The sequence below is a fragment of the Scardinius erythrophthalmus genome (assembly GCF_964197995.2).
Source record: "Scardinius erythrophthalmus genome assembly, chromosome: 15".
NCBI lineage: Eukaryota > Metazoa > Chordata > Actinopteri > Cypriniformes > Leuciscidae > Scardinius > Scardinius erythrophthalmus.
In genome coordinates this window covers 26,678,495-26,703,000 of record NC_138235.1, presented here as the reverse complement: position 1 = coordinate 26,703,000, position 24,506 = coordinate 26,678,495, and the positions used below count along the sequence as shown (strand labels likewise).

The window sequence follows — 24,506 nt, the reverse complement described above, 5'->3', positions numbered from 1 at the left end:
GATAATGTGACTGCGCCCTGTGCCATTCAGCTGTAGGATGGGAAAATGAAAATGAAATAATTTAAGACTACCCGGGATGTGAATTATCGCTAATATTTTTGAAGCACTTGTATTTGTGGCTGATTTGTAATTCTGGGTTGATGACATTCAGAACAACAGTGATTATCTCCGTTTTGGGAGGTGCACTATATTATTTCGCGAATGTCTCCGCACCGCTGGAGCTCGTGCTGCGGTCAGGGCCATCTTTGGTTGTTCTCGCCGGTCGCGACTCGCACCACAGTGATCAATTGTGATAGGTATAAAATCATTCGAGCGATAACCGTTTGCAAAGAGTTCGTTTTACTGTCGGTAATAGGACAACAGACTGGTTCTGCATCAATATTTCATTGCATCAACACCGTTTTGCAGATTTTTTTTGCAGCGGAAATTTGGCAAAAGAAGGGAGATCCACTGTAATACAACATGGATGAGGAATATGATGTTATCGTATTGGGCACCGGACTCACAGTGAGTAACGCATTCAGGTCACTGATGACTCATATGAAACAGATGAAGATATTGTTGATTGGTGCTCGTGTGCTTATGCTGTTATCAGAGATGTGACTGTAGGAATAGATGCTTTGCGTTAGATTGAACCCGAGGGCCTATTGCTGACGCATCCTTTGGACCAGTACTGTATACTATATGTGTGTGTGTGTGTAGTGAGCCAGCATTTCTCGTAATTTCTACCTGTATACAAGTGCAATCGTTCCCAATTACATCTTCCCCCGAATTTTCAAAGCCATTGAGGCTGCATCATTGACATGACAGCGGTGATTAAAAAGTAATGACTGATTCTCGTCTCAGTGTCTGGTTCTAAGGAGTGGCATCAGGTATCCCGTTTGCTCGTGCGTCGAAAGAGGGGAAAATATGTGTTTATTGCATATATTTCGCCTTTTACGGGTCGCCAACGCCGCGACGAAGCTGTATTGTGATAAACTTATGTTAGTTCATAGGTTGCTTGCAATTCATCCGTTTTTGACAGGGTTAAGTGGATTTTTTTTTTGTTATTGATATATTTTAAAGGGCCCAATTGAAAAGATACGAGAACTTGATATTGGATAAATATGTGCAAAAAGCAGCATTTCTAATAATAAAAATAACGAAAAAGTAAAACAGTATTGTTTTTGCATTTTACGTTTCTCTATTTTCCTCATGGAGGATCGTGGCTGATCTGGGCTGCGGCTTGGATGGGTGTAGCGATGTCCGATTCGGCAACGAATTGTTCTTTTGAGTCGAATCTTTTCAATGAATCTACCCGAGGGGCTCCTCTGTTACCGAATCATTAAAAGTCGATATTTTTTTTAAAATACGTACTGGAAATATGTTTACGACTTGATTATATGATAGTTTTAGCACACAAACAATTGGATTTAAAACTTTTTCAGCCACGATGTGAACAAATTAGTATTGTTTCATGTAAATATCAATCGTATTTAGGTTCTAAATTGTTTTTCACGCTGGAACAAACTGAACTGGAACTTTCATAATTACAATAATCTAATTTTTACGAAATTGACCCCGCTAGGATGTCAGAATGACGTAAACGAATCATAGAAGATTTCGGTTTTCGAACCGCTTCATTACAGCGAGAACTGTTCACAGGAACCGATTCGCGGAAATGACTCGGACTTTCCATCACTAGTTGGGTGGGGTGACTCGCATCCCAGTGTTCAACGCGGAAGTCAAGTCTAGATACCTGCTGCGGCCATCTCAGCAGATGAATAGAATAATATATATATATATATATATATATATATATATATATATATATATATATATATATATATATAAATTCATCACAAATGATTTCAACTGAATGATGTTTATTTGTGTAGGAATGTATTCTCTCTGGGATCATGTCCGTGAATGGGAAGAAAGTTTTGCATATGGACAGAAATCCATACTACGGTGGTGAAAGTTCCTCTATCACACCCCTGGAGGAGGTGAGGATGTTTCACAGTCATTCATTTCATACTCATTTCATGTCTGCTTGATTTTACGCACATTAATAACTATGATTGTTTTGTCGAAGAATAAAAGTATAATAAAAATAGGTGCATTTTTACATAAATTAATATTCTATGTTAATAGGAAGATTTATATTAATTTTATATATATATATATATATATATATATATATATATATATATATATATATATATATATATATAAATGAATAACATGTACTTATTTAAAAAAAAAAAATCTATTAAAGGACATCCTCTACAAAAATATTATCATATGATATTTAAATGTTGGATTTATCCTTGTTTTTTATGCATGCACTTACATTTTACATGCTTTTTTTTTCTCAGCTCTATAAGAGATTTGGGATTTCAGACAGCCCCCCAGAGTCAATGGGCCGGGGAAGAGACTGGAATGTGGACCTTATTCCTAAATTCTTAATGGCCAATGGTAAAAATACTTAAGTAGCATAATTGTCGGTGTGAGAATATTGTTCGAAACATGTTTTGGGATTAGATTGTTGCCCCTTTATTCATGGAATTCTGTCATTTTTCTGTAACAACTTTCTGAATAATGATGCACAATCACATTTTGTCATTGTTATCTTCCTTAAGGTCAGTTAGTTAAGATGCTTCTATACACTGAAGTGACCAGATATCTTGACTTCAAAGTGGTTGAGGGAAGCTTCGTGTATAAAGGGGGAAAAATCTACAAAGTGCCCTCTACTGAGACAGAGGCACTGGCTTCAAGTAAGTACAGCTACACTGGGAGAAAAAATGGGCGTAGAATTTGTTTTTACTCAGATATTGCTTGTAAATTAATAAATAATTACAAAAGAAACAGCAAGTAACACACTCAATTGAAGTGAAATTTTGTAGTAGAAAGACTGAAATAGTATTTTCTTGTCAAACATACTCCAATAATCCTTTATTTATAACTTTGAATATTTTTTTTTACAGTTTAGCATATTGACTGTAGGAAGAAATCAAGAATTGTTTTTGATAATAAAAATGCAGACTTGTATAGATGACACAATACATGTGTTGCTTAGACCTAATGGGAATGTTTGAGAAGAGACGTTTCCGGAAGTTCCTAGTTTTTGTGGCCAACTTTGATGAGAACGACCCCAAGACCTTTGAGGGTGTCGATCCCAAACTCACAACAATGGGAGAAGTGTACAAGAAGTTTGACTTAGGACAGGACGTCGTAGACTTCACGGGACATGCCCTGGCCCTCTACAGGACAGATGAGTAAGTGTCGCCAATGTTACAAAACCTCATAGTGCATAAGAGTCTTATAAAACATATTATTTAAGGCAACACGCTACAGGCATTTTACATAGTTTTTTACAACACTTCATTTGTTTGTGTCTGAAGATTTTAATAACAACAGATCTTTTAAAGGCCGTTTGTATTCCTATCTATATTCTGAAAGTTTTTTAGAGAGGGGTCTTATCTTATATCATTTGCCTGATTTATTTAACATTTAATTCCTTAAAACATGCGCTGTGTTCGAAATCGAATTATTATTAACCTTTATTTAACCAGGCAAGTAACTTAAGAACAAGTTCTTATTTTCAACAACAGCCTGGCAGGAGAGTTAAAATCTCCTGAAAGACATTTTAATATATTACAACACACACACACATACATTCTTTTAAAACTTCCCTACTATATAGTATTATAATAAAAGTCCCCTGATGAGCTACTACTTACAGTAAGATTCTGAAGTGTCATTTGATGGACACTTTACTATCCCATGAGGCCACTGGAGGGGATTTATGAATGGAAGTGAATCAAAGCAACTGAAGTTGGTAGGTCCCATGACAGTAACAATATGGTGAATATAGTATGTCTGAATCTCATTCATACTATATAGAACATACTTTTTTAATGGTTGTGCAGTAAATTGAAATGTACGCGATATCGGACGCAGTGATGGTGATTACAGTATTTTCTGATTTATAGAGTGATTAAAAATATATATCCAAAATCCCCTCTGTAAAAACCTTTACCTCTAATGTCAACCAAAAAAATATTTCTAATACTAGGCAGTACTACTGTGATTAAGCAACAGGGGAAGTAAGGTGTCATCTATCTATTCACCTGTTGTGTCTTGCCTTAAAGGAGAACTCCGGTCAATTTTAACATTTTTTTGTAAATTTGGAGTGCTGTCAATACAGAGAACAACGACAAAAATCGGTGTTGCCTACACCGTGTTATCCTCTTTTTAAAACTTCGGTTTTCGGTTGAAGTCCATAGTAATCGATTGTCGAGTTCACGCGCGTGATCATAGGTAACTAAACTTATGCGTGTGAACTCGACAATCGACTACTGTGGACTTCGACCGAAAACAGGATGTAAATACAGGTATATGCGCTGGCTGAAATAACATCACTTTTATTAATATCTTTCACATCTACTGCAGTCAGATTCACCCGTGATCACTCTGAAGGAATCACTCACATGGCTGGGCACTTGTAATGACACATCAAGGATGTTAAGAGGCTAAAAGCAGGTTTAAAACTTGCCCCATTGAAGTCAACAGGGTGCAAATTTTAAAAAGAGGATAACACGGTGTAGGCAACACCGATATTTGTCGTTGTTCTCTGTATTGACAGCACTCCAAATTTACAAAAAAATGAGCTCAATGTTAAAATGAATGATTTATTTCAATGAATAACAATGAATTATTTTGCATTGATGATAAATGTAATGAATTGAATTCCTCCTAGTTACCTGGAGCAGCCGTGTCTGGAGACCATCAATAGGATCAAACTCTATAGTGAATCTCTGGCACGTTACGGAAAGAGCCCCTACCTGTACCCCCTGTACGGATTGGGGGAGCTGCCTCAGGGGTTTGCTAGGTTAGTCGCCCCTCCCACACCCAATCATTCTCAAGTAATGAAGGGCTTATGTTTTAAACATGGGCTTTTTGAACTTACAGGTTAAGTGCTATTTATGGAGGAACATACATGCTGAACAAACCAGTGGATGAGATAGTGATGGAGGGAGGACATGTGGTGGGCGTGAAATCAGAAGGAGAGGTACTTTTTTTGTTTTGTTTTTGAAGTGGGATATGAACATAAACTGTAAAGACGACATGTCTTCACTTCCTTCCACTGTAGAAAAATAAAGCCAAAATGTCCCAGAAATGGCAGCTGCCATCTTGTGCTGATGACATCATTTGGAGCCAGAGTCTGTGCCGTAGCGATCGTGAGGTGGAGCCGCGGTATCAAGGTCCCGCCCAAACTCCCGCAGACTCAATCGCAAGCAAAGCTGTCAATCATGATGCTACATCTCATTTTTATAGCATCAAATAACTAACTAAAACAAACATTTCAACATATATTAGCGTCATAAGAACTACCTAAAATGACAAAAAAAAAAACTTTGGGAGAAAAAAAATGTATTTGAAGTGCAATTTTTGTTTTTAAGTTTGTCTCATGTCCCAGTCGTTTACATGGAGAGGGCGGAGTTTATGACCTATACTGCAGCCAGCCACTAGGGGGCGATCAAAAATGTTTTGGCTTCACTTTTCAGGACGTGTGCGGCCCACTTGGATATATCAAACTTCTTTTATTGAAAAAACAAAGTGACAATACGAGGATTTTCTTTGGAGAAGTTTGAGACAGAATTTATGTTTGAATTTTCTTTTCCAAGGTTGCCCGATGCAAACAGCTCATCTGTGACCCAAGCTACATCGCGGACCGCGTGCACAAAGTAGGCCAGGTGATCCGGGTCATCTGCGTCCTCAGCCATCCCATTAAAAACACTAATGATGCCAATTCCTGCCAGATCATCATCCCTCAGAACCAGGTTAACCGCAAATCAGGTTAGTGACAGCACTTGTCCGTTCGTGTGGTATTTGTATAAAATGGGAATATTTGCAGAGAATGATTTGCAGGATAAAACCAAGATTCAGGTATGCACTACTGTGCAGACACCACTAGAGGGTGCTGCTTACTTTCATCTCAAAATTCTGCTAAAGTATGTCATGAAAAGCTCATGCTTATTTTGTTGTTATTTGCATGTAGATATCTATGTTTGCATGATCTCCTACGCCCATAACGTGGCGGCTCAGGGGAAATACATTGCCATCGTAAGCACCACTGTGGAAACCTCTGATCCTGAAGCTGAAATCGAACCTGCTCTGGAACTCATCGAGCCCATTGACCAAAAGTCAGTTTACTTTGCTTTCTATACTCTGTTTTATAGTGAAAAAACAAACAACATTAATAACTTAAGCACTAATATTCAGTTCCACAGCACAACGGCAAGTGTGATATTGATATTGCTAAAAACACTCCTCACTCTAGAAAACACAGCACTGCTCACATTAAATGCAATGAATTTTTGTATTATTATTTTGTCATTTTTACAGGTTTGTGGCCATCAGTGACATGTATGAACCCACAGATGATGGGACAGACAGTCAGGTCAGCTTCACGCTGTGTTATTTTAATATTCTTTATATACTATTATAAAAATGAAAGTGAATAAATACTATATTTTGAACTAAAATTTTTGTTTTAATTTGAGTCATTTTATGTGCTTTTGTCATTAAAATAAATAAATAAATATATATATTTAATTTGATTTTAGTACTTAAATTTTAAATCAAATCTTAAATCAACTTAAATCTATTATTTAATTTCAGTTAGTTTCCCAGAAAACATTTCCAAGTTTTTCCATAAAATATATTTTATTTTATTTCAGTTAATGAAAACGAATTTAATAGTTTTAGATAACAGTAACAAAATTGGCTTTACAGTAATTTCTTGTTTAAATTCTTGTGCACTTCTTGGAATCAGTCAGAAATATAACCAGTTTTGATGTCATTTCTCCAGATATTTGCATCCCGGTCCTACGATGCCACCACTCATTTTGAAACAACTTGTAACGACATCAAGGACATCTACAAGCGGATGACTGGCAGTGACTTCGACTTTGAGAACATGAAGCGTAAACAGAACGACGTCTTCGGCGAGGACGAGCAGTGAGGGGTGGAGAAGTGACAGAGGAGTGGAGAGGCAATGTTCAGATGGAGGGCAGAGATGGGGCGGGCTGAACGGGATTTACTGGGCTGGGTTCAGAGGTCGCGCAGAACAGAATCGACAATGCAACGATGTTGTAAATCTCTTTCAACCAGCCTTATCTTTCCCAGAGTGCTCTTTGCTCATTGTCTCCACACCCCTTGGGTGTCTCAGTTCAGATACTATTACAGCACACAGACACACAAACGCTCTATCGCTCACATTCCACAACTCTGCACTACAAAGTGGGCTCACACCAACATGCTACTTTAGATTCTTACATAAGCAGTATGCATCGTTTGCGCAAAATATCATGTTGAAGTGAAACACGTGTCTTTTCGTTCTCTGAATATCGTCTTTGACTGAAGCCCATACATGTGAACGATTCCTCAAATATTGAAGGAGATTTAAAACATTTTCTCATCCACTTTCGTGATGTATCCCCAACAGTCCTCAGACTGTTAGATAGCATACTGTCGTCACTTTGACATTTATCAGCTTCATGTGAACAGCAGCCTTCCTGTTCTTTAGGAAAGTGTCACTGACAAAAGTATAGTAAGATTATTAAACGCTCACCATTAAACACTACATTTTGACACCTGGACAAAGGATGTAATATGATATTGATAGTATGTAAAAACGCATAAGGTTGTACGAAATTAAATCTGACTTTGCCACATCTAGCAATCAAAAACTGAACTGACACTCTCATATCACTACATTTCCTATTCCTGATCCTTCTTTCTTTTAAGTTATTTAATTCTTTTTTATTATTATTGGTGGATATTCAACTAAATTGAATGAGATGTATAATATGCAGTATAGAAGTGAATTGTAAGCCATTAACTTGTAACTAACATTACAATGTTAAAAACATTGTATGGCCTCACAATTTCTACATTCCTCATCCTCCTGCATTCATTTTGTTTGTAGTGAAAACCGATGTTATCGAATGCAAATGTGTGCGAAAATGCACAACGAGTCGATCACTTAGTTTGTTACGGGAAATGAGTCTTAGGAATGTGGAAGCGATTTTCACTTCCACAGCTGCAGAAGTAAATGATAATGTGAATTTGATGAGAATCAGATCTTTTGTTATTGATAGGAGCCATATCCCGTTGGTATTCTGGCTTTTGTAAACCAGTCTGACTCCAGTCTACTAAATACTACATACATACTTTAACTTTCGATTGTGATGAACAATATGGATCTCCCTGTGTACTGTTAAGCTTTCCACTGCATCTTTGATTTCTCTTCCATTTTCTTAGTGACTGACACATGTAGTCTCTGCATTTACACTTGGCTGTTTGAAACCACAAGACAAACTGACTGGTCATTTTCACCATTACTTGCGGTATATCTCTAATCATGCTCGTTTTTGTTTCAAAATGAGTTGAATTGCCATGAATAGTTGTAGTAGACGCTAGTCTGGACCAGATGATCATGGTGTGCTGTTTGAATTCTCACCGTACAGCTTTCAGTGTAGAATTTACGAGCATTGTCATGTTGTTTTCCATATTCGCCTTTGCTGAAAAAAGCCTCTGACGGTAGTTTTTTTTTCCCTTTTTATTTTTAATGGAAAATAAGGAGTGTGACAGTTTTTTAACATTCCTGAATTTTATTGGGCCAAAGTCACTTATGGCCTTATAGATTCACATAGAAGCATACAGGTCTTGAACTCTCTTCCTTAGTGCACAAATTAGATTGTGAATTATTGATAACTGGAATTAAATAGAATTACGCTGCATTGCTATATTTGTTATCTTTTGCACCTCTCCAGCATATTGTTGCATATGTTTGGATTAACTGTTTTGTACTGTATTTATTTTCATTTTGTCTTTCATTTTCAATGTTGAAACAACTAAACATCTTTAAAAAAAAAACTGACACACAAACTCGACGATTTTAAGTTGTGAATTTCATCTCGTGTTTGAGCAGTCTTGTGCAACAAAAATAAATATGAATAAAACAAATCTTTCTTTGGTTATGTTTGATTATTTGCACATATGAAGGATTTACTTTTCCTTACAGGACAAAGTAAAGAATTCAACACTCATTACTAATGTAAAAATATTTTTAAAATCACAATTCTCTCGTTATATTATTTTAAAAGGATGCATATATACACATATATTTATGCAAACTAACTGGAAGCTTAGAAAACATATTTGATCATTGTGCAATAATCTCATCCCAAGGCTAATATTTAATACTTTTATTAAATTTGAAATGGTTAATTTCATGATAAAAAGGCACTGATATACACAACCATTCAAATTTTGGGGTTGGCAAGATTTTCAGCATCATTACTCCAGTCTTTAGTGTCACAAGATCCTTCAGAAATCATTTTAATATGCTGATTTGATGCGCAAGAAACATCAGTGTCAGTTGTGCTACTAAATACTTTTTTTCGGGATTCTTTGATGAATAGAAAATTCAAAAGAACATTATGTTTTTTTGTAACATTTTTGTTGAATGCATCTTTGCAGAATAAACATGTTCATTTCTTTAAGAAAAAATAAATAAAATCTTGCTGACCCCAAACTTTTGAAAGGTAGTGTACCATTATGTTCAAATGCAAATATTTGGACCAATCAATGCTTTGAAAGCATCTTTCAATTCATCACAGTTGTGTGTATTCGTAGTCTCTGTTAATACTAATAGCACAAGATTTAAGTTCCAGTGTCTTTTCTATACCTTTTGTTATTCTGTAGATGTAGAAATAAGGTATGAGGGTTATCTATTGGTGATCCACAACATAGCTCTCGTAGGACTGGCCCAGAAGTCTCTCTACATCCACCTCCGGCACTACCCAACACTGAGCTGAGTGACGCTTCCTGGATGAGTCCTTCAGATTCTTGTCTTGTAGAGTGACAGGAAAATGCTGATCTCCTTTCATTATCCAGCCCATGGCCAGCGAAGTGTTCTTATTTTTTTGTGCATGATGGAAACCATTTTGATCTGTTACCTTTTTGACCTCTATATGGGTATGTTGAAATTGGCCTGGAAGTGGAAGAAAACACCCAAACAAGGTCATCAGATATGGGAAAATCAGTCTGAAAATCCATTTGACATCTCACTAAATAAGATTAAAAAACAAAATGCTGTGTTACCTACCCAACAGCCCTTGAGTGAGGTGAGAGAGACCCTTTCCATCAGCAATATAAAAGCCCAGGTGTTCCATTTGAAAGTATTTGGGATGGTTGTAACGATGGAAGAGAATTAAGAACTGCACACCAACTCCGAGCTCAATCCAACAGCTGTGGTGCTCTTCAACCGTGATTCTCAAACTGTGTCGCTCCACAGATCCTCTCTGATTGGTAGGCAGCGTCTGGATTTCCTTCCCTTCTGCCTCCACTACCACTGAGTCCAGCGTTAATGTGATCATAACGGCACCTTTGGCAGCAGTGATAGAAATCCTGTCGAAGAATGTACGAGTACGATTCTCCATCCCCTCCTTAGAAGGAGCCATTATTAAATGCCCATCCACAATCAATCCTAATGGTATAAGTCATAAAACAGGAATGAGAGACATTCGTTATGTTAAAATAATATCTAAATAGCATCTCATTTAATTTAATCTTGTTTAGTTTCCATAAAGACATTCAGGTTATATATTGGATGTAAAATTCATAAAACCACCTTTGTCTGGGTCCTCAAGAAGCCGTAGTACATCATCAGCCTTGCCGTCAATAGTAAAACACAAGTTCTGATGCAGCTTTGGGAGCTGAACAACAAAATGTGGGTCTCCATCCACTTTCAGAGACCAAAAACACTGAAGTATGTTAGTGAATCGTGTATTCATCTTCAAATGCGCAAAATGACTAAAGGAAGAAGGAATGTCCTGGAGTCATACCTGATGAGGAGAAGACTCTAACTGAACTTAAACTGGATGGGTCGTCTGGGTCTGTTGAAACAATTAAGACGCATAAAATGCGCTGCTTCTGCTAAAAGCGTTTAAAAAGTTAATAATGTAGTTACACCACATTTATTATTGCATATACAGTAAAGCAGGTTGTGAAATAATAAATGAAGTGCTTACCAGCAACCTCAGCATCTGAATCTGAAAGAATAATGAACAAATCCAAAACCGGACATAACAATAATCACTAGTAGTGGAAAAAAATAGATTGAGCAAAGATTCGTAATGTTTTAAACTCACATGACTCATAATGGATGTTGTAGTCATAGTCAGAGTCATGTGCTGTATCATAATCTGCAAAATAACAGCATGATGATGCAGCTTTGGTTTAATTTCATGTTTAGGCAGTTATTTATTATTTTATATTTTGTATTAGTGCTAAACTGATTTACCACTTTGTAGTTGAAAACATATTGCTTACCTTTAACAAGTTCAATATCTGTATGAAAGATCAAGAAACACATGATCAGAAGTTACAACATTACCATAATGTTATTGTCATTTTTACATACTGTTATTTATGCATTTTACATACTATACTCGGCTTTATGGCCTAATGTACATGTTCAAAGGGCACTGCGAAAGGCATAGGGAAACAGGGAACATTGATACATTACAGGACGTGAAGAGCAAAATATACCCATCAGTCACTGTGCATCACTCCAGTACCTGAAGAAGTTTGACTAAAGTAAACGAGGTAAAAAAGTGTTGAGGTTCCGCCATTATTATCATTGAGTTTAATTAGTCCCAGGTGTAGTTTTTGTGTGTTTTTTTCATAAGTATAAAGTGCGCAAGATGTGACAGTTATAATGCAATTATCATATTACAGTTAAATAAAAGACAAATATAACATTTATTTTCTAATATTGATTTGATGGCTCCTACAATAGGTTTGCATGCATCCGAGGTCAAAAAACACAATTTTCTCATTATATACATTGCACATCAACACATTTCTCAAAGAGTCTGAAAATGGTTAATTTGAAGATTCAGTCTCTCTAAGCTCTGCCTTTCCACAAGCCTATTCTGCTCTGACTGGTCAGATGGCCCAGCCTGCTGTGATTGGTCTACTGCTTACAGAGCATGTGGCCAGTGACCATAAGCTGGCATTATGCAAATTTGTTATATTGTTACGTAGGTATGTAAGAAAAAATAGGCTGGAATTGTTGACAACTCGATTCAGCAGTATAGAATGGATTCTTTCTTTGCAGAGCTATTACCTTCACAAACAGCTATATTACACACTGCATGAAATGTATTTTTCAAAAAAGCATAACAGGGGCACAGGCAGTGTCTAAACCAGCATGATGAAAAAGCAGAAGGAAAAAAATGGATTGTATTACCTTTCCTCTGAATCTGGATGGACGAAGACACATCTGATGGACAGAAAAAAATGGATAATAGAGGTCCAAAAAGCGACCATTAAATTAATTGGCAAAGGCAGAGGCACTTTGGTTATTCATTTGAAGTGTATGAGACATTCAATGAAATTTCTAAATTCCATTCAAACAAAACTACCAAATATCTGCAGCTCTGTGGCTATAAATGTCAGCTTCTGCTCCTAAGAAGGAACTCACCCAGAAAACGAGAGGCTTCCCACAACTTTGGTGCATCTGTCATTCCTGGCATAGGCAGAAAAGTAGGAGACATCAGTGTGGCCACTTCCAATTCAACATGAATGTCTGAATTAGCATCTGATGTAGATGCTGTGGAGGTCAATGTCTGTTGGCCCTGCTGAAGCGTTGTGAGTCCTGAGGTAGAAGAATTCTCAATGTCTGATGAAGAGTCTTTCACCACAGATTGTGCAGTCTTGACTAAGGTGACTAGTGTTGTGCTTTTGACTGGTGGAGAGGAAGAAGTGGTTTTCGTCATACTGGGAGGTCTGTTTGAAATCCTAGCCAAGGCTTGTGTGGTTTTGATGGAGCTGGGAGGAGAGGAGGACGGCTTGGTGGAAAGTGGGGTATTGGTGGTCTTAAGTGGTCCTGTAGTGGTCTTCTTTGGTGATGGAGGAGGGAGTGTTTTGTCAAGGGAGACAGAGGTGTTAGGCGGTCGACCTGTGGTGTGAAGCCCTGAGGGTGGTGGATGTGCTTGTACAGATTTGGTGACAGGAAGCTTGCTTGTTTTTGGAGGTGAGAAAAGGCTGGATTTTTTGGTTCCCATTGCAGATGTGGAAGATATTTTAGGTGCAGTGTGAGAGGTCTGATTCATCACATTTGTAGAACCTGCCATGGTACTAGTTGAAGTCTTGCTGGTAGTAGCCACAACAGAAGAGCTAACCGTAGGATCTGGTTCATCAATTTCCGGTTTGATCACAACCAACGAAGTGACTGGGGTTACAAAATTGTACTTCAGTGAAAGATTGGTGGCTTTATCTACAAGAAGGCGCTGTGTGATCAAATCCGAGGTGTTCATTTTAGCCAGCAGCAACTCTTTGATTGTAAAATAAGCCCAGAGCCGATTCACAAAGCTAGGAATGCCATCCAGTGCCTTTGCACAGCCCAGAGATGCTTCTGTGCCATTTACAACTGCTTTGGCCAGTGGTAGCTCATTCTCCACTTTCACTTTCTGCTTCGAATCGTTTGCTGTCAGTGTGACCTTTAGATCCCGCACACCTGGTTTAAGTCGTCCCGTGACTACCAATTCAGAGCCCTGGAAGTAGTTGGGGAACAGAGAGCGAGTGATATCGTACGCCTGATCGTCTAGATAGGACAGCTGGATATCTGAAAGCAGAGGACTGGCGACTTCATCATAGAAACCTTTCAACTGGACAGCAGCATCATCGTCCTCATATACCTAAAAGACAACAAATAAATTAAAATATGCACTATTATAATTTAATTCACATATAATTTACTATTCTTATTATTATTAATGTTATTATAAATCATTTTGATTGGCTTAAAACCATTTCAAGAGTGATGATATAGAGTCCAAAAACCCTGACTTTTCACTGTTAGTATCACTCTGCTTTTCTGTGTTTGCGCGTTCCAGACATACTGGGGATTTTTTGTTAATCTTTCAATGATTAGTCACTCACTGAAGCATTTGGTTAACTGATTCATTTATAAAAAATATATTTAGGAACAAAATAAGTGACTAGCTTTGTGAATGAGTCATTGAATCATTCATTCAATTGTTTCATTAGAAAAACTGATTTATTTTCGAATCTGTCGTTGAATAATATGACCTCATCAAGCATTATGCATTTTTAAGTTTAAAGATGTAATAACACTGTTGTGTATAGGTCAACTTGTACTTTAAAAGAAAATTACCATCCGAGCCACACCCCGATTCTCCAATGCCAGCCTTCTCAACATTGGAAAATCAGCATCATCACCAAAGGCCAGGCCAAATAACGAAGCTAAACCTAAAGCATTTTGTGCATTACGTAGAATCGCATCTGGTTCTGTCTCCCCAATAGTGGCTTCTCCATCAGTCAGAAAGATGATCATGGGGACACGGTGAGATGAAGGCGCTTTACCATTTGGTAAAGAAGGGTTTAGCAGCTGGGCCGCAGACAGTAGAGCTGAATTGATGTTTGTCCCTAGTTTAAAGAAAAAAAGAGAGTTCATTACAGTATTTCCTGCACTACTAAATCTTCTCTGTAGCTGTTTAATCTCCAGCTTCACAGCAGAATAAATCTTATTGTGAATCAGACGTTCTAGTCCAAACTGATTGTGATAAGATGAAACAAAGTGTACCACAAAATAATGCCAAATACATCTCTTTCTATAACTCTTTCAATAACTTTAATAAGCTTGTTCCCTTGGTGATCTGTTCAAAAAGAGTTATGAGGAAATGGTTTGAATCAGCCAGACGAATCCTTCACATGAATCCGTCAGAGTGGTTACTGAATCACTAAATATATATATATATATATATATATATATATATATATATATATATATATATATATATATATATATAATTTTCTTAAGATACAAAGAAAACACTTACAGCCCTCTGCAATTATCTTCCTGACAAATTCCTTGGCATCCCGCACATTCTGCCGTGTGGCCCGCACAGTGCGTCCTTTCTTCCAGATGTAGACCTTATCAGAGAAAGTGATGAGATTGAAGTAATCTCCTTCACGCAGGTCACTCAGTATGGTGGCCATGGCTGCCTTAGTCTGATATAAAACACAATGGAGAAATACATCAGTGTTCTTCATCTCATTCTCGACAAGTTGTGGTTTTTAGGTGGCTGAGGTGGTACCTGCTTAATTTTTGTGCCAATCATTGAGCCGCTGATGTCAATGACAAAGATGACATCTTTAGGAACTACAGGAAGTCCTCGAGGTGCAAAGTAGTGCACAAAGTAGCCATCATCCACCTGGAGAAAAAAAACAAATAACAACATCATGATGCTACATGGAGACTACTGCTATTCTGATACCAACAATCAAGTAGGTTAGTGTGAAGACCTGGATGTCCCCCATGGGGTCTTTGAGCTCCACGTCATACTGAATGACGAAGTCTGCATTGAGACCGCTGGGTGAGATGTTCCTCTGTTGCTGTACGGTGGGAGTGTAACGCACATGTGCGCAGTGAGGATTCTGCTCGACCTTAGTTGAAGGAGGAGGTTTTGCATCTGCTAAAAGAACAGTGAGAAGAAGAGAAACCATATCTTTGAGATTTGTTGGTCTGAAGCATTGGGTTGACGTCACAAAAGTGCTTTCTTTAACAGTACCTTGAACACTGTTTGTGAGCAGTCGGCTAGTTCGTAGTGGCAGAGCTCTGATGAAGCTGATGCCAGTCCTCTCTGATATGCTGACATCCAAGGAGATGTTCTGAACGGGTTGACCAGGTCGTAGACCCAGAGAGAGCTCATATCGGCCAAGCCGTCGTGTTAACAACTCCTCATAAGACAGTGAGAAGGACACGCGAGTCCCAGGAGGCACGTTAACTGCTACACGGAACTTCTCTATCTCGCGTTCCCTTTGGAATACAATATAAGTTAATCAGATTCCAGTTCTTCATGGAAAATATAAATAAAGTGTTTGTCCATGTGTCCTGAGATAACTCTTCCTCCAAATAAAAGATTTTGATTTCCATTTACTTTAAGGATGATCCAACAAAAAAAGATCTATAGTTTAAAACATCTACAACTGTATAAGAACAATTTGAGAGATTGTCTCAACAGATCCATTTCTAAAACAGCATGTCTGTAGGGGCAAACCCGAAAAGTAAATGAAATGTGACCTATTGCATTTTTTAGTAAATGCCTGCACACTGGGATTCTGCCAAAAGCAAGTCCCAGTGGAGAAGGTATTTAACACTGACTTTGTAGCAACAAGTCCTGCCGTTTTCCCCTGCTTCTTAGCGGTATCATAGATCTTCCTGGCATCGGTTCTCCTCTTCACCTGAGCCACATACACCTTACCATTTGAGGTGCTAGGAATAAACAAAAGACAAATCAGTGCGGAAAGCATAAATATTTTGTTTGATAAAGATCATACAGGCCAGTCTAGTTCATATAGTTGTAATATGCTGTTGGTTGATGGCAAAACCAATTTTCACTGGATCAAACATCAAATTTAAAACATACCTCAGCAGTTTCTCATTATTTTAATTTATTTGACTCACAATGTGACTTCATATCTCAAAGTTGTGACTTTATTTGCATAGCGTCGCTGTCCGATGAAAACCGCGTATGTCCATTTTGCCGATTTTGAGATTTTTCGACGGATAGAATGTCCAGGTTCATTTCCGTATACAGTATGCTTCACATATCTAAATGACCTATGAAAAGTTGTGAAATCATGTCATCTGATTTTCACGTATATCCATTTGGTGTCAAAGCTGTCAATCACGCCGCGTATCTCCCGCCCTGTGGAGGCATCGCGCGGTCTAAGCGTCTCTGGAAGCTCAGCATTGGATAGCCGAATAACTCTGTGAGGTAAAGTATCAGCAAACGTTTGTTTTTGACAACTGTTCAAGTTTATTATATATTCGCAATATATTCACAACTGTTATTTACCAGTAAATGGTCTAGACGAAGTAATTGTCACTGTTTATTGTGGAGATGTTAACGCACGGGCCTGTTAACTTAAGCAATACTTTTAAGGTAGTCTAATATTTTTCTGACTAATAAATTACTGACACAGTAAAGGGTAGATTTAAATAAAGAAAAACAAAATTTAAATAAAGAAAAAAACTAAATTTAAAAAAAGAAAAATTCAATTTAAATACAGAAAAAAATAAATTTAAATAAAGAAAATGACATTTAAATAAAGAAAAAACGAAAATTAAATAAAGAAAAAAACGAAATTTAAATAAAGAACAACGAAATTTAAATAAAGAAAAACGAAATTAAGTTAAATTAAAAACGAGATTAATTTAGATTGATAACGGGTAAAAAGGCTAATAGCCTACATGTTGGGTCCGTATACTTTTTCGTCCATTCATTATTCTATTTCGGAATGAAAGATGAAATGTAAAAAAAAAGGTGTAGCTTTTTTTCCTTTTTTTTTGTTTAAAAGAAAAAAACAGAAATGGCTGTATTTTTTTTGTACATAGCATAGCCTACTACTTTGTTATGAGTTTAGTATCATAATGATTAATAAATGCACGCACAATTATCCGTGAACTTGATTTGAAGCCTTTCAACAAAATTCAGAATTAAATGAATGTGCAGTTTGTACAAATAGAGTCTGTAGGTCTACTATGCTGTTGAAAGTATGAAAAGTGAACAGCACGAGTAATAGGATGCACAATTTGAGACGGGTCAGACATGATTTTGACCACTTCATTAAGTTTTGTTTTGTAGAAAACCTTTCTTTAAAGTGAATTTAGTTTTGTATAAATTGTATCTTAATTTTAATCAATTTTTCATCAACCATGGATTTAATAAATAAGCAAAAACCGGTATATAGCAGACAATATAATCATGGAGGCGCCATCGCGTTCACTTGCATTGCACGTTAACTGGAGCGCATCTCATTAACGAAACTCAGTGTATGCCTCACACAGACATGAGAAAGACATCAAATACACAAAGCTTGAAAAGTCTTTAAACGAAATAATTCAAAACGAAAAGAAAAAGGCAACTCTCTGATTATGTATGCCCTTACAAAAGTGCCGCTCTAGGCAATTGCCTAGTTATATGGACGCGCCGGCCCTGGGGTCAGCAATGAGTGTATTGATTCATTGTCCCTTCATAGTTTGCAAGAGACATTTAATAAACTGAGCGTATTTAATAAACGGAGACGTAGGCTATTTAATAAACTGAGCATATTCATCTGTCAATATGAAACGCGACTTGGCCATTCTAATTAATGATCGGAAAAACGCGTATCGACCACCGTTACTGTAAAATATGCGCGTATGTCCATTTAAACTCGATTTTGGTCAAATGTGGATTATATCATTACACTGGCAAGAATATGGCTACATTTAAAGATGCCATACCAAGTATGACAACGCTATGTTCATATGCTTTTAAATTACGGTGTTTTTTTCACTTCCTGAAAAGTAACCGTTTTGGACATACGTGATTTTCATCGGGCAGCGACGATAGGTGTGATTATCTATTGCATTTGTGACTATATCTGAAAATGTGATTTTATCATAATTGTGACAATATAAATATTGCGTCTTCATTCTTGCAATTATGACTTTTTCCTCATTGCTGCGACTTATATCTTACATTTGCTCACATTATGATCTTATATCTCACCTTTGTGATAGGGAATTGCGACCATCTCAAAATGTGACTTTACAAAATGTTCTCATAATTGCGACTTCTATCTCACACTCACAATGACTGTATGGGCCCTATCTTGCACCCAGCGCAATTGACTTTGTACACCGACGCATGTATCATTCCTATTTTGCACTCGCGCAAAGCGCGCTTTTCCCTCCACAGAAGCACGTCGGTTAACTAAGAAATACACTTGCGCTCCCCGGGGCGGTTCAGCGCAAAGAGGAGGCGTGTTCCAGCACAAACGTTCCTTCATGCTATTTTGCAGGTTTAGAAAACAATTGCGCCACTAACCAGGAAAAAATAGTTTAAAGTCAGTGGCGCGTTGCGCATGTTATTCATAAGCTATTTTAAGGGCGCATGCTTGGCCATAATCAATGTAGCGTGTGCACAACGCGCATACACTTTGATTCTCTCATCTACACAGAAGCAGCAGTTTTCATTTTTGCAAATCATACATTATTACGATAGATAGATAGATAGATAGATAGATAGATAGATAGATAGATAGATAGATAGATAGATAGATAGATAGATAGATAGATAGATAGATAGATAGATAGATAGATAGACAATTTATTATAAAAGCATACATCTAGCTTACACATTTACCCAAATTATCATACGCCTTTTTAACAGAAGTTAATTTGGGTGTGTTTCTCCATCCCCAATGTCCCTGACTAGAACGTCGGTCTCCTTGGCTGTGAACCGCTCCTGGCAAATCCGCCGTTACAATAGGAATCCGCTTTAGAACAAACGCGTCTGCTCTTAAAGGGAATGTGAGATGACGCTCTGATTGGTTTATTTCACGTTACGCCCAAACCACACCTATGAATAATGAAGCTGCTTCAGACCAACCCATTTTAGATTTGCGCCTGGCGCAAGAGTCATTTATCCCGCCGGGAAAATAGCAACAGCGCCAAGACCCGCCCACAAAGTTACTTGCGCTTTGCGCTTTGACACTTGCGTTTCAGATCGTTAAAATAGGGCCCTGTATCTTATTTTAAACTTTCTCTCACAAAAAATGCAGAAACAGGCTGTCAAACCAAACAGCTAGTGACATTGAAAAAGAGGTTAGCAGAAAATGTCATTTCCCTCAATCATAGCCATTTCAATCCCCTCAGCTCTCAGAGCAGGAGCATTTCCCCTGCAAAAACGCCCACACGAAGCGATCCATACTCTCTTTGTGTCTTTACAAGAGGGTCAAGGAGAGAAAATACTAACGTAGGGTCAGCAAATATATTTAAATAAAAATCAACAAGAACCAACCAAAATAAACCAACAGCCTTGAAAAAGAGCTTGTTTGAATAAGAGCAGTGTGAATGGACAGTTTAAGGCACAGTGGAAAATGAGGCGCCTGTATGTATGTGTGGCACTGAGAGGTCTGGGATCACTGCATGTGACACTGTGAACAGAGCTCTCAGTCACAGTTTAACAAACACTACTGCTCTAAAGAAACATATTTGCGGCAGCTATTTGAAAAAGTACAGAGCCTGGTGGAAGTGCCTGTCTGTTTTTGTTCGTACAAAAGAGTGTGATACCTTCAGCATGTGTATACATCTGTAATGTACATTGAAACTTGAAACCCTGCTTTGTTGATGGATACATGTGTGCATTTTTCATGCATGTGTGTGTATTTATGTACACGTAAATGTGTGAGCGTGTGTACTTTGGCCATGTGCCTTGGTAAACTCTGCTGGGTAAAAGAGAGGGTGAACAGAGCCAGTGCTCGTCATTTTCTCTATTAGCTCTCTGAGTTTTCTTGACAAAGCCTGCTATTCATCTGGCCTGAACGTTCTTTACTTTTGACCCATGTCAGCTTCCAAATCCAACCACCGTGTGCTTTATCAAGCTGTTATGGAGCCTTATTTGTGGGAATATATTTATATTTAGCATTCATTTTTGGAAAAGGGGTTTACATAACTCACTCATATCTGGTGAGCAAATATGACTTCTTTGCAATGTCTCTCATAGAAGTTTTATAACAAAAGTCCTCTACAAAAAAGGAGCTTTTTGAACTTATACTGGTTTGGAACTTAAAGAGAGTGCAGTGAAGACAGAATTATCATTTTTGTGGACCACTTGTATCATATCAATATATTTCAAGTCTTTAGAAGACATCAAAAGCTTTTTTTCACAAATTCACACTTACATATAATTAAATAGCGTAAAGGTTATGCGTATTTGGAGTACTGTCCGAGGGGAGGGCTCCAAGCTCGGATTTGGCCCGAACCCAGAGTACTCCATCCCAGGTTGGGATAGGCATAGTTAGAAGTGAGGAGATGGGGTGGTGGACAACTGTCATAGAACAGAGGTAAGTCTGCTGTATATATATACCTCCTGATGCTTATTGAGTGGAATGGATGAGCTCCTCCCATGTTAATTAGGTTAATAATCTGAAAGTACTCCTCCCGAACTTTGTTAATAAAACACCAATCAGACAAATTTTATGTCGCCAGTCACTTGATATCTTACACTTAAGTTAGATCTTAACTCAAGAACCGCCATCAGCTGATTCATTGAAAAAATCCAACTTCACTCGTGAATGTGCCAAGGAGGCCGGATGTTGGGATTTTTTATGCAAGTATAAGTGCATTTGTCACACAAGCTATTGTACGGCTTTAAAAGACTTGAAAAATAATGTGTAATTTTTGTGATAATTTCATGGTGCTTTTGTATCCTTTTTACAGCTTGCAAGTTCCCATTCATGTAACTGCATGGAAAAGAGCAAAATGTCTTTGTGTGTGTTCAACAGAAGAAAGGAAGTCATTATTGAAATGACATGTGGAAGTCGAGTAAATTATGAACTTTCACTTTTAACTGTGGTAATCTTTTAATTATTTCTGTAGATCTGACCATCAAAATATTTTCCCTTTTGGTCACAAAGCACTTCTTTCCACATGAACAGATCATTAGTACAAGTACAATCCTGCTGTGTCTATTCAGGGAAAACTTCCATCTTAAGCCAAATGATACTCAATTTAATTGCAATATCCACTGATTTTTAAACCAATCTGAAAGCCAGAATAACAGAAAGAAATGTGGTGTAATTTGTGACTCACATGGTAAAGTTGGAGATGAATGCAGAAGAGGACAAATCCACCTCAAAGGCCGCCTCCTTAGTGATGTTGAGCTGGTTCCACGCGGTGCTCTCCACTGTTGTTACAGCATAGCGAGACACTACAGAACATCGCACATGGTAATCCGTCACCTTGAGCTAAGGGCACAACCAAGACCAAAACATGATACATTAATATGCCAAGTCACATTATACACAAAGTAGGGGAAAACAGGGCTAGTTGTCACACCTTTTATTTCAAAAGTCTTGGATATTAAAAAAACCTATTAAACATTCCCACGAAAACAGTTTATTGACATTCTTTCCGTCACAAGGCAACTTCCCTGTGTGACAAAAAGCCCAAATTTCCGCTATCTGTACACATGAACATGAATATTTTAAAGTTGACTGGGGATATCTGACATATAAGACACCCATTTTAAAATGACATTAATTGCTTTATCAAACAATTTGTATGATTAGCATGTTACTGTTGATTTCTCAGGGCTTTTGAACTGATGTCAGAGCTCAGTATATAGAACATCTTGATCTGTTTACTTGAACCTGATTCAGACCACATTGGTCTGGCAACAGAAAAGCCAATCTGAACACTGCACACAACAGCATAGCGCTACAAGAAGCTTTGTATATAATTGTAAATTTATAGGCAAGATTGTGACACAATCAGGTATTAAAATAATTAGAGCAAGTGTCCAGTGACTGTTCTGGTCATATTGCTTCTAACTCATTCTTGTGTATTTTACAGGAATAAACATTTGGTTTCTTGGTTTCTAAAATGAAAAGGAACTCATGGGTCAAAAGGCTAGAACACTATTTGGTTATTTATGGAATTTCACAATAAACCCAAGTAAAACAAGATAACAGAGGCATTTATCTTAATATTTACAGTTTAGTACAAAACAAAAATATAGCTTTTACTGTCATACTTACTGCTGGTTTTGCTGCTGAGGTCTGACGTCTCGGTCTCTGAACAAAAAATAAATAAATACCAGTAGCATGTCAGGCTTATAGATTTTTTCTTGATATCTTTTGACCAGAGTGTATAATGTATACAGCTGTATTTAGTAAAAGTATGCCACGTAAAAGTATTCTCAATGAAGAATTATTTCCAGCTAGGCGTTATAAAGACCCAAAAAACCCACAAATCTGTGTTTGTTCTTACTAATTCCTTAGTGCAACTTAGCTGTAAGTATCCATATAAACTTGGATAACTTAAATTACCAACCATAAATTTTCCTTTGAGGGCAGAGGCATAAATGAAGAAATAGTTTGAAATACTGTCAGTATTCTCAGATGCCAGTGGTTTGGTCTTGATCTTACACTGAAATAGACTGAATCAAAGTCATTCATGAAAGGGGTGGAAATTGAACTAAAATACTGTACACACAAGGCCACTGGAGGATTTTACATGTTAACTTTAGACACAATTCCCTGCTGTGCCAATTTATTACCACATCTCCTGGAGATTGCTGCAAATATAAACAAAATGCTGAAATATAGGAAAGAAAATGTGTCTCTGCCACTATGAATTTCCAGTACAAGCTTTAAATGAAACCACTGTGACGATATTACATCACATTTTATAACAGGGGTGAATTCAGGTTGACACTTTTTGAGGAAAAAGTGTTGCAATCAACCTGAATTCACCCTAATAAAACAGCTGCTAAGTAATCATGACATCAAATTATGTTAAATAAATGCAAGAATTTGCATAATGTGAATGCAGAAAATTCATAGGGCAACACCTTCATGATATCCTCCATTATCTTTCTGCTTTCCTTATTTGACTCGGAATGAATCCATAAAACATTCATACAGAATTCTAATTGGGTTTTTTTTCACATAGGGAATCTTTATTACAACTTCAAGATTCCAAATAACGCAAAATATAAACTACATTTTTTAGAAAACACTGCAGCTCGGAATAATTAGACTATTATGATTTCCAAAAGACATTTTATTTACCTGCCTCTCGTTTGATTTCGTAAGACATTATCTAGATGCAAAAAAATTAAATTATTATTTAAGTAAATAAACTCTATTTATAGAATGAAATAACATTCCACTAGAACCGAAATTCCTCAGATGTTTTCGCGCGTAATTATGTGACGAGGAGCACTTTCAGTGTAGCACAAAATAGAATCGGTCACTCAAAACAAACTTCACGTTTTACTCTTTTACTTTTCAGAGGAAATGTCACAGAACAAAGAGAAAAATAACTACCAAGTGCAAAAATATAAATAATAGTTTTATTACCAAGTACCCATACCTGGAGAGGAACTGAGTGCGCGCCCGCGTGCCCACATCCAAAAGAAACAACAGTAAGTAGGATGAAAACAACTGCGTGGACAGTCAAATCCAATTTAACATCCATGCTTTCAGTTTATGTGGGAAAACCAAAACCACTGTTTTGCTCGTAAGACGAGTGCGTAAGGTCTTCCACTGACTTCACATTTTACGGCACACAGTTGTTTATAAAAGGGGTAGTATTGCCCCCTCCCTTCCAAAGAGATCCTAAAAATGATATTGAACCCACGATAATGCCATGAGAGAGATGGATGCTCATTTAGACTGAATAAATACCTTGGTTGTAATGACAAATGTGTTTCGATCATGCACAGGTATTTGTGGGTTTCAAGGGTAGCTCTTTTCACGTGTACATGCTGGAAATTTCGCCACGGTTTTGGGGGGCACAAAAACCCACAAAACATTAACCCGTGAATGCCTACAGTTCTAAGAATGTTTGCCAGCTTTCCAGCCGT

At 37.4% G+C, this 24,506-nt stretch overlaps 2 protein-coding genes across 3 annotated transcripts; one reads left to right on the top strand and one right to left on the bottom strand.

Moving 5' to 3' along the window:
* Positions 1–217: 217 nt before the first annotated feature.
* gdi1 (GDP dissociation inhibitor 1) lies at positions 218–8,988 on the top strand. Its single transcript, XM_081387508.1, has 11 exons — positions 218–507; positions 1,878–1,985; positions 2,358–2,457; positions 2,622–2,756; positions 3,059–3,257; positions 4,742–4,873; positions 4,954–5,053; positions 5,670–5,841; positions 6,044–6,188; positions 6,391–6,445; positions 6,857–8,988. The coding sequence occupies exons 1-11, from the start codon at positions 463–465 to the stop codon at positions 7,007–7,009; spliced, it is 1,344 nt and encodes a 447-aa protein (XP_081243634.1). The 5' UTR covers positions 218–462; the 3' UTR covers positions 7,010–8,988.
* Positions 8,989–9,640: 652 nt separating this feature from the next.
* itih6 (inter-alpha-trypsin inhibitor heavy chain family member 6) lies at positions 9,641–24,261 on the bottom strand. 2 transcript variants are annotated; one of them, XM_081387493.1, is made up of 18 exons: positions 24,014–24,261; positions 22,675–22,710; positions 21,728–21,882; positions 16,247–16,357; positions 15,654–15,901; positions 15,388–15,557; positions 15,180–15,296; positions 14,922–15,093; positions 14,237–14,508; positions 12,542–13,757; positions 12,308–12,340; positions 11,386–11,403; positions 11,205–11,258; positions 11,085–11,105; positions 10,899–10,949; positions 10,685–10,798; positions 10,160–10,540; positions 9,641–10,045 (listed from the first exon to the last, which is right to left on the bottom strand). In XM_081387493.1, exons 1-18 carry the CDS (start codon positions 24,116–24,118, stop codon positions 9,783–9,785), a joined length of 3,537 nt encoding a protein of 1,178 aa, XP_081243619.1. In that variant the 5' UTR covers positions 24,119–24,261; the 3' UTR covers positions 9,641–9,782. The 2 variants fall into 2 exon arrangements, with proteins under 2 accessions (XP_081243619.1, XP_081243620.1); XM_081387494.1 differs by having other exon boundaries at positions 15,388–15,554.
* Positions 24,262–24,506: the final 245 nt, after the last annotated feature.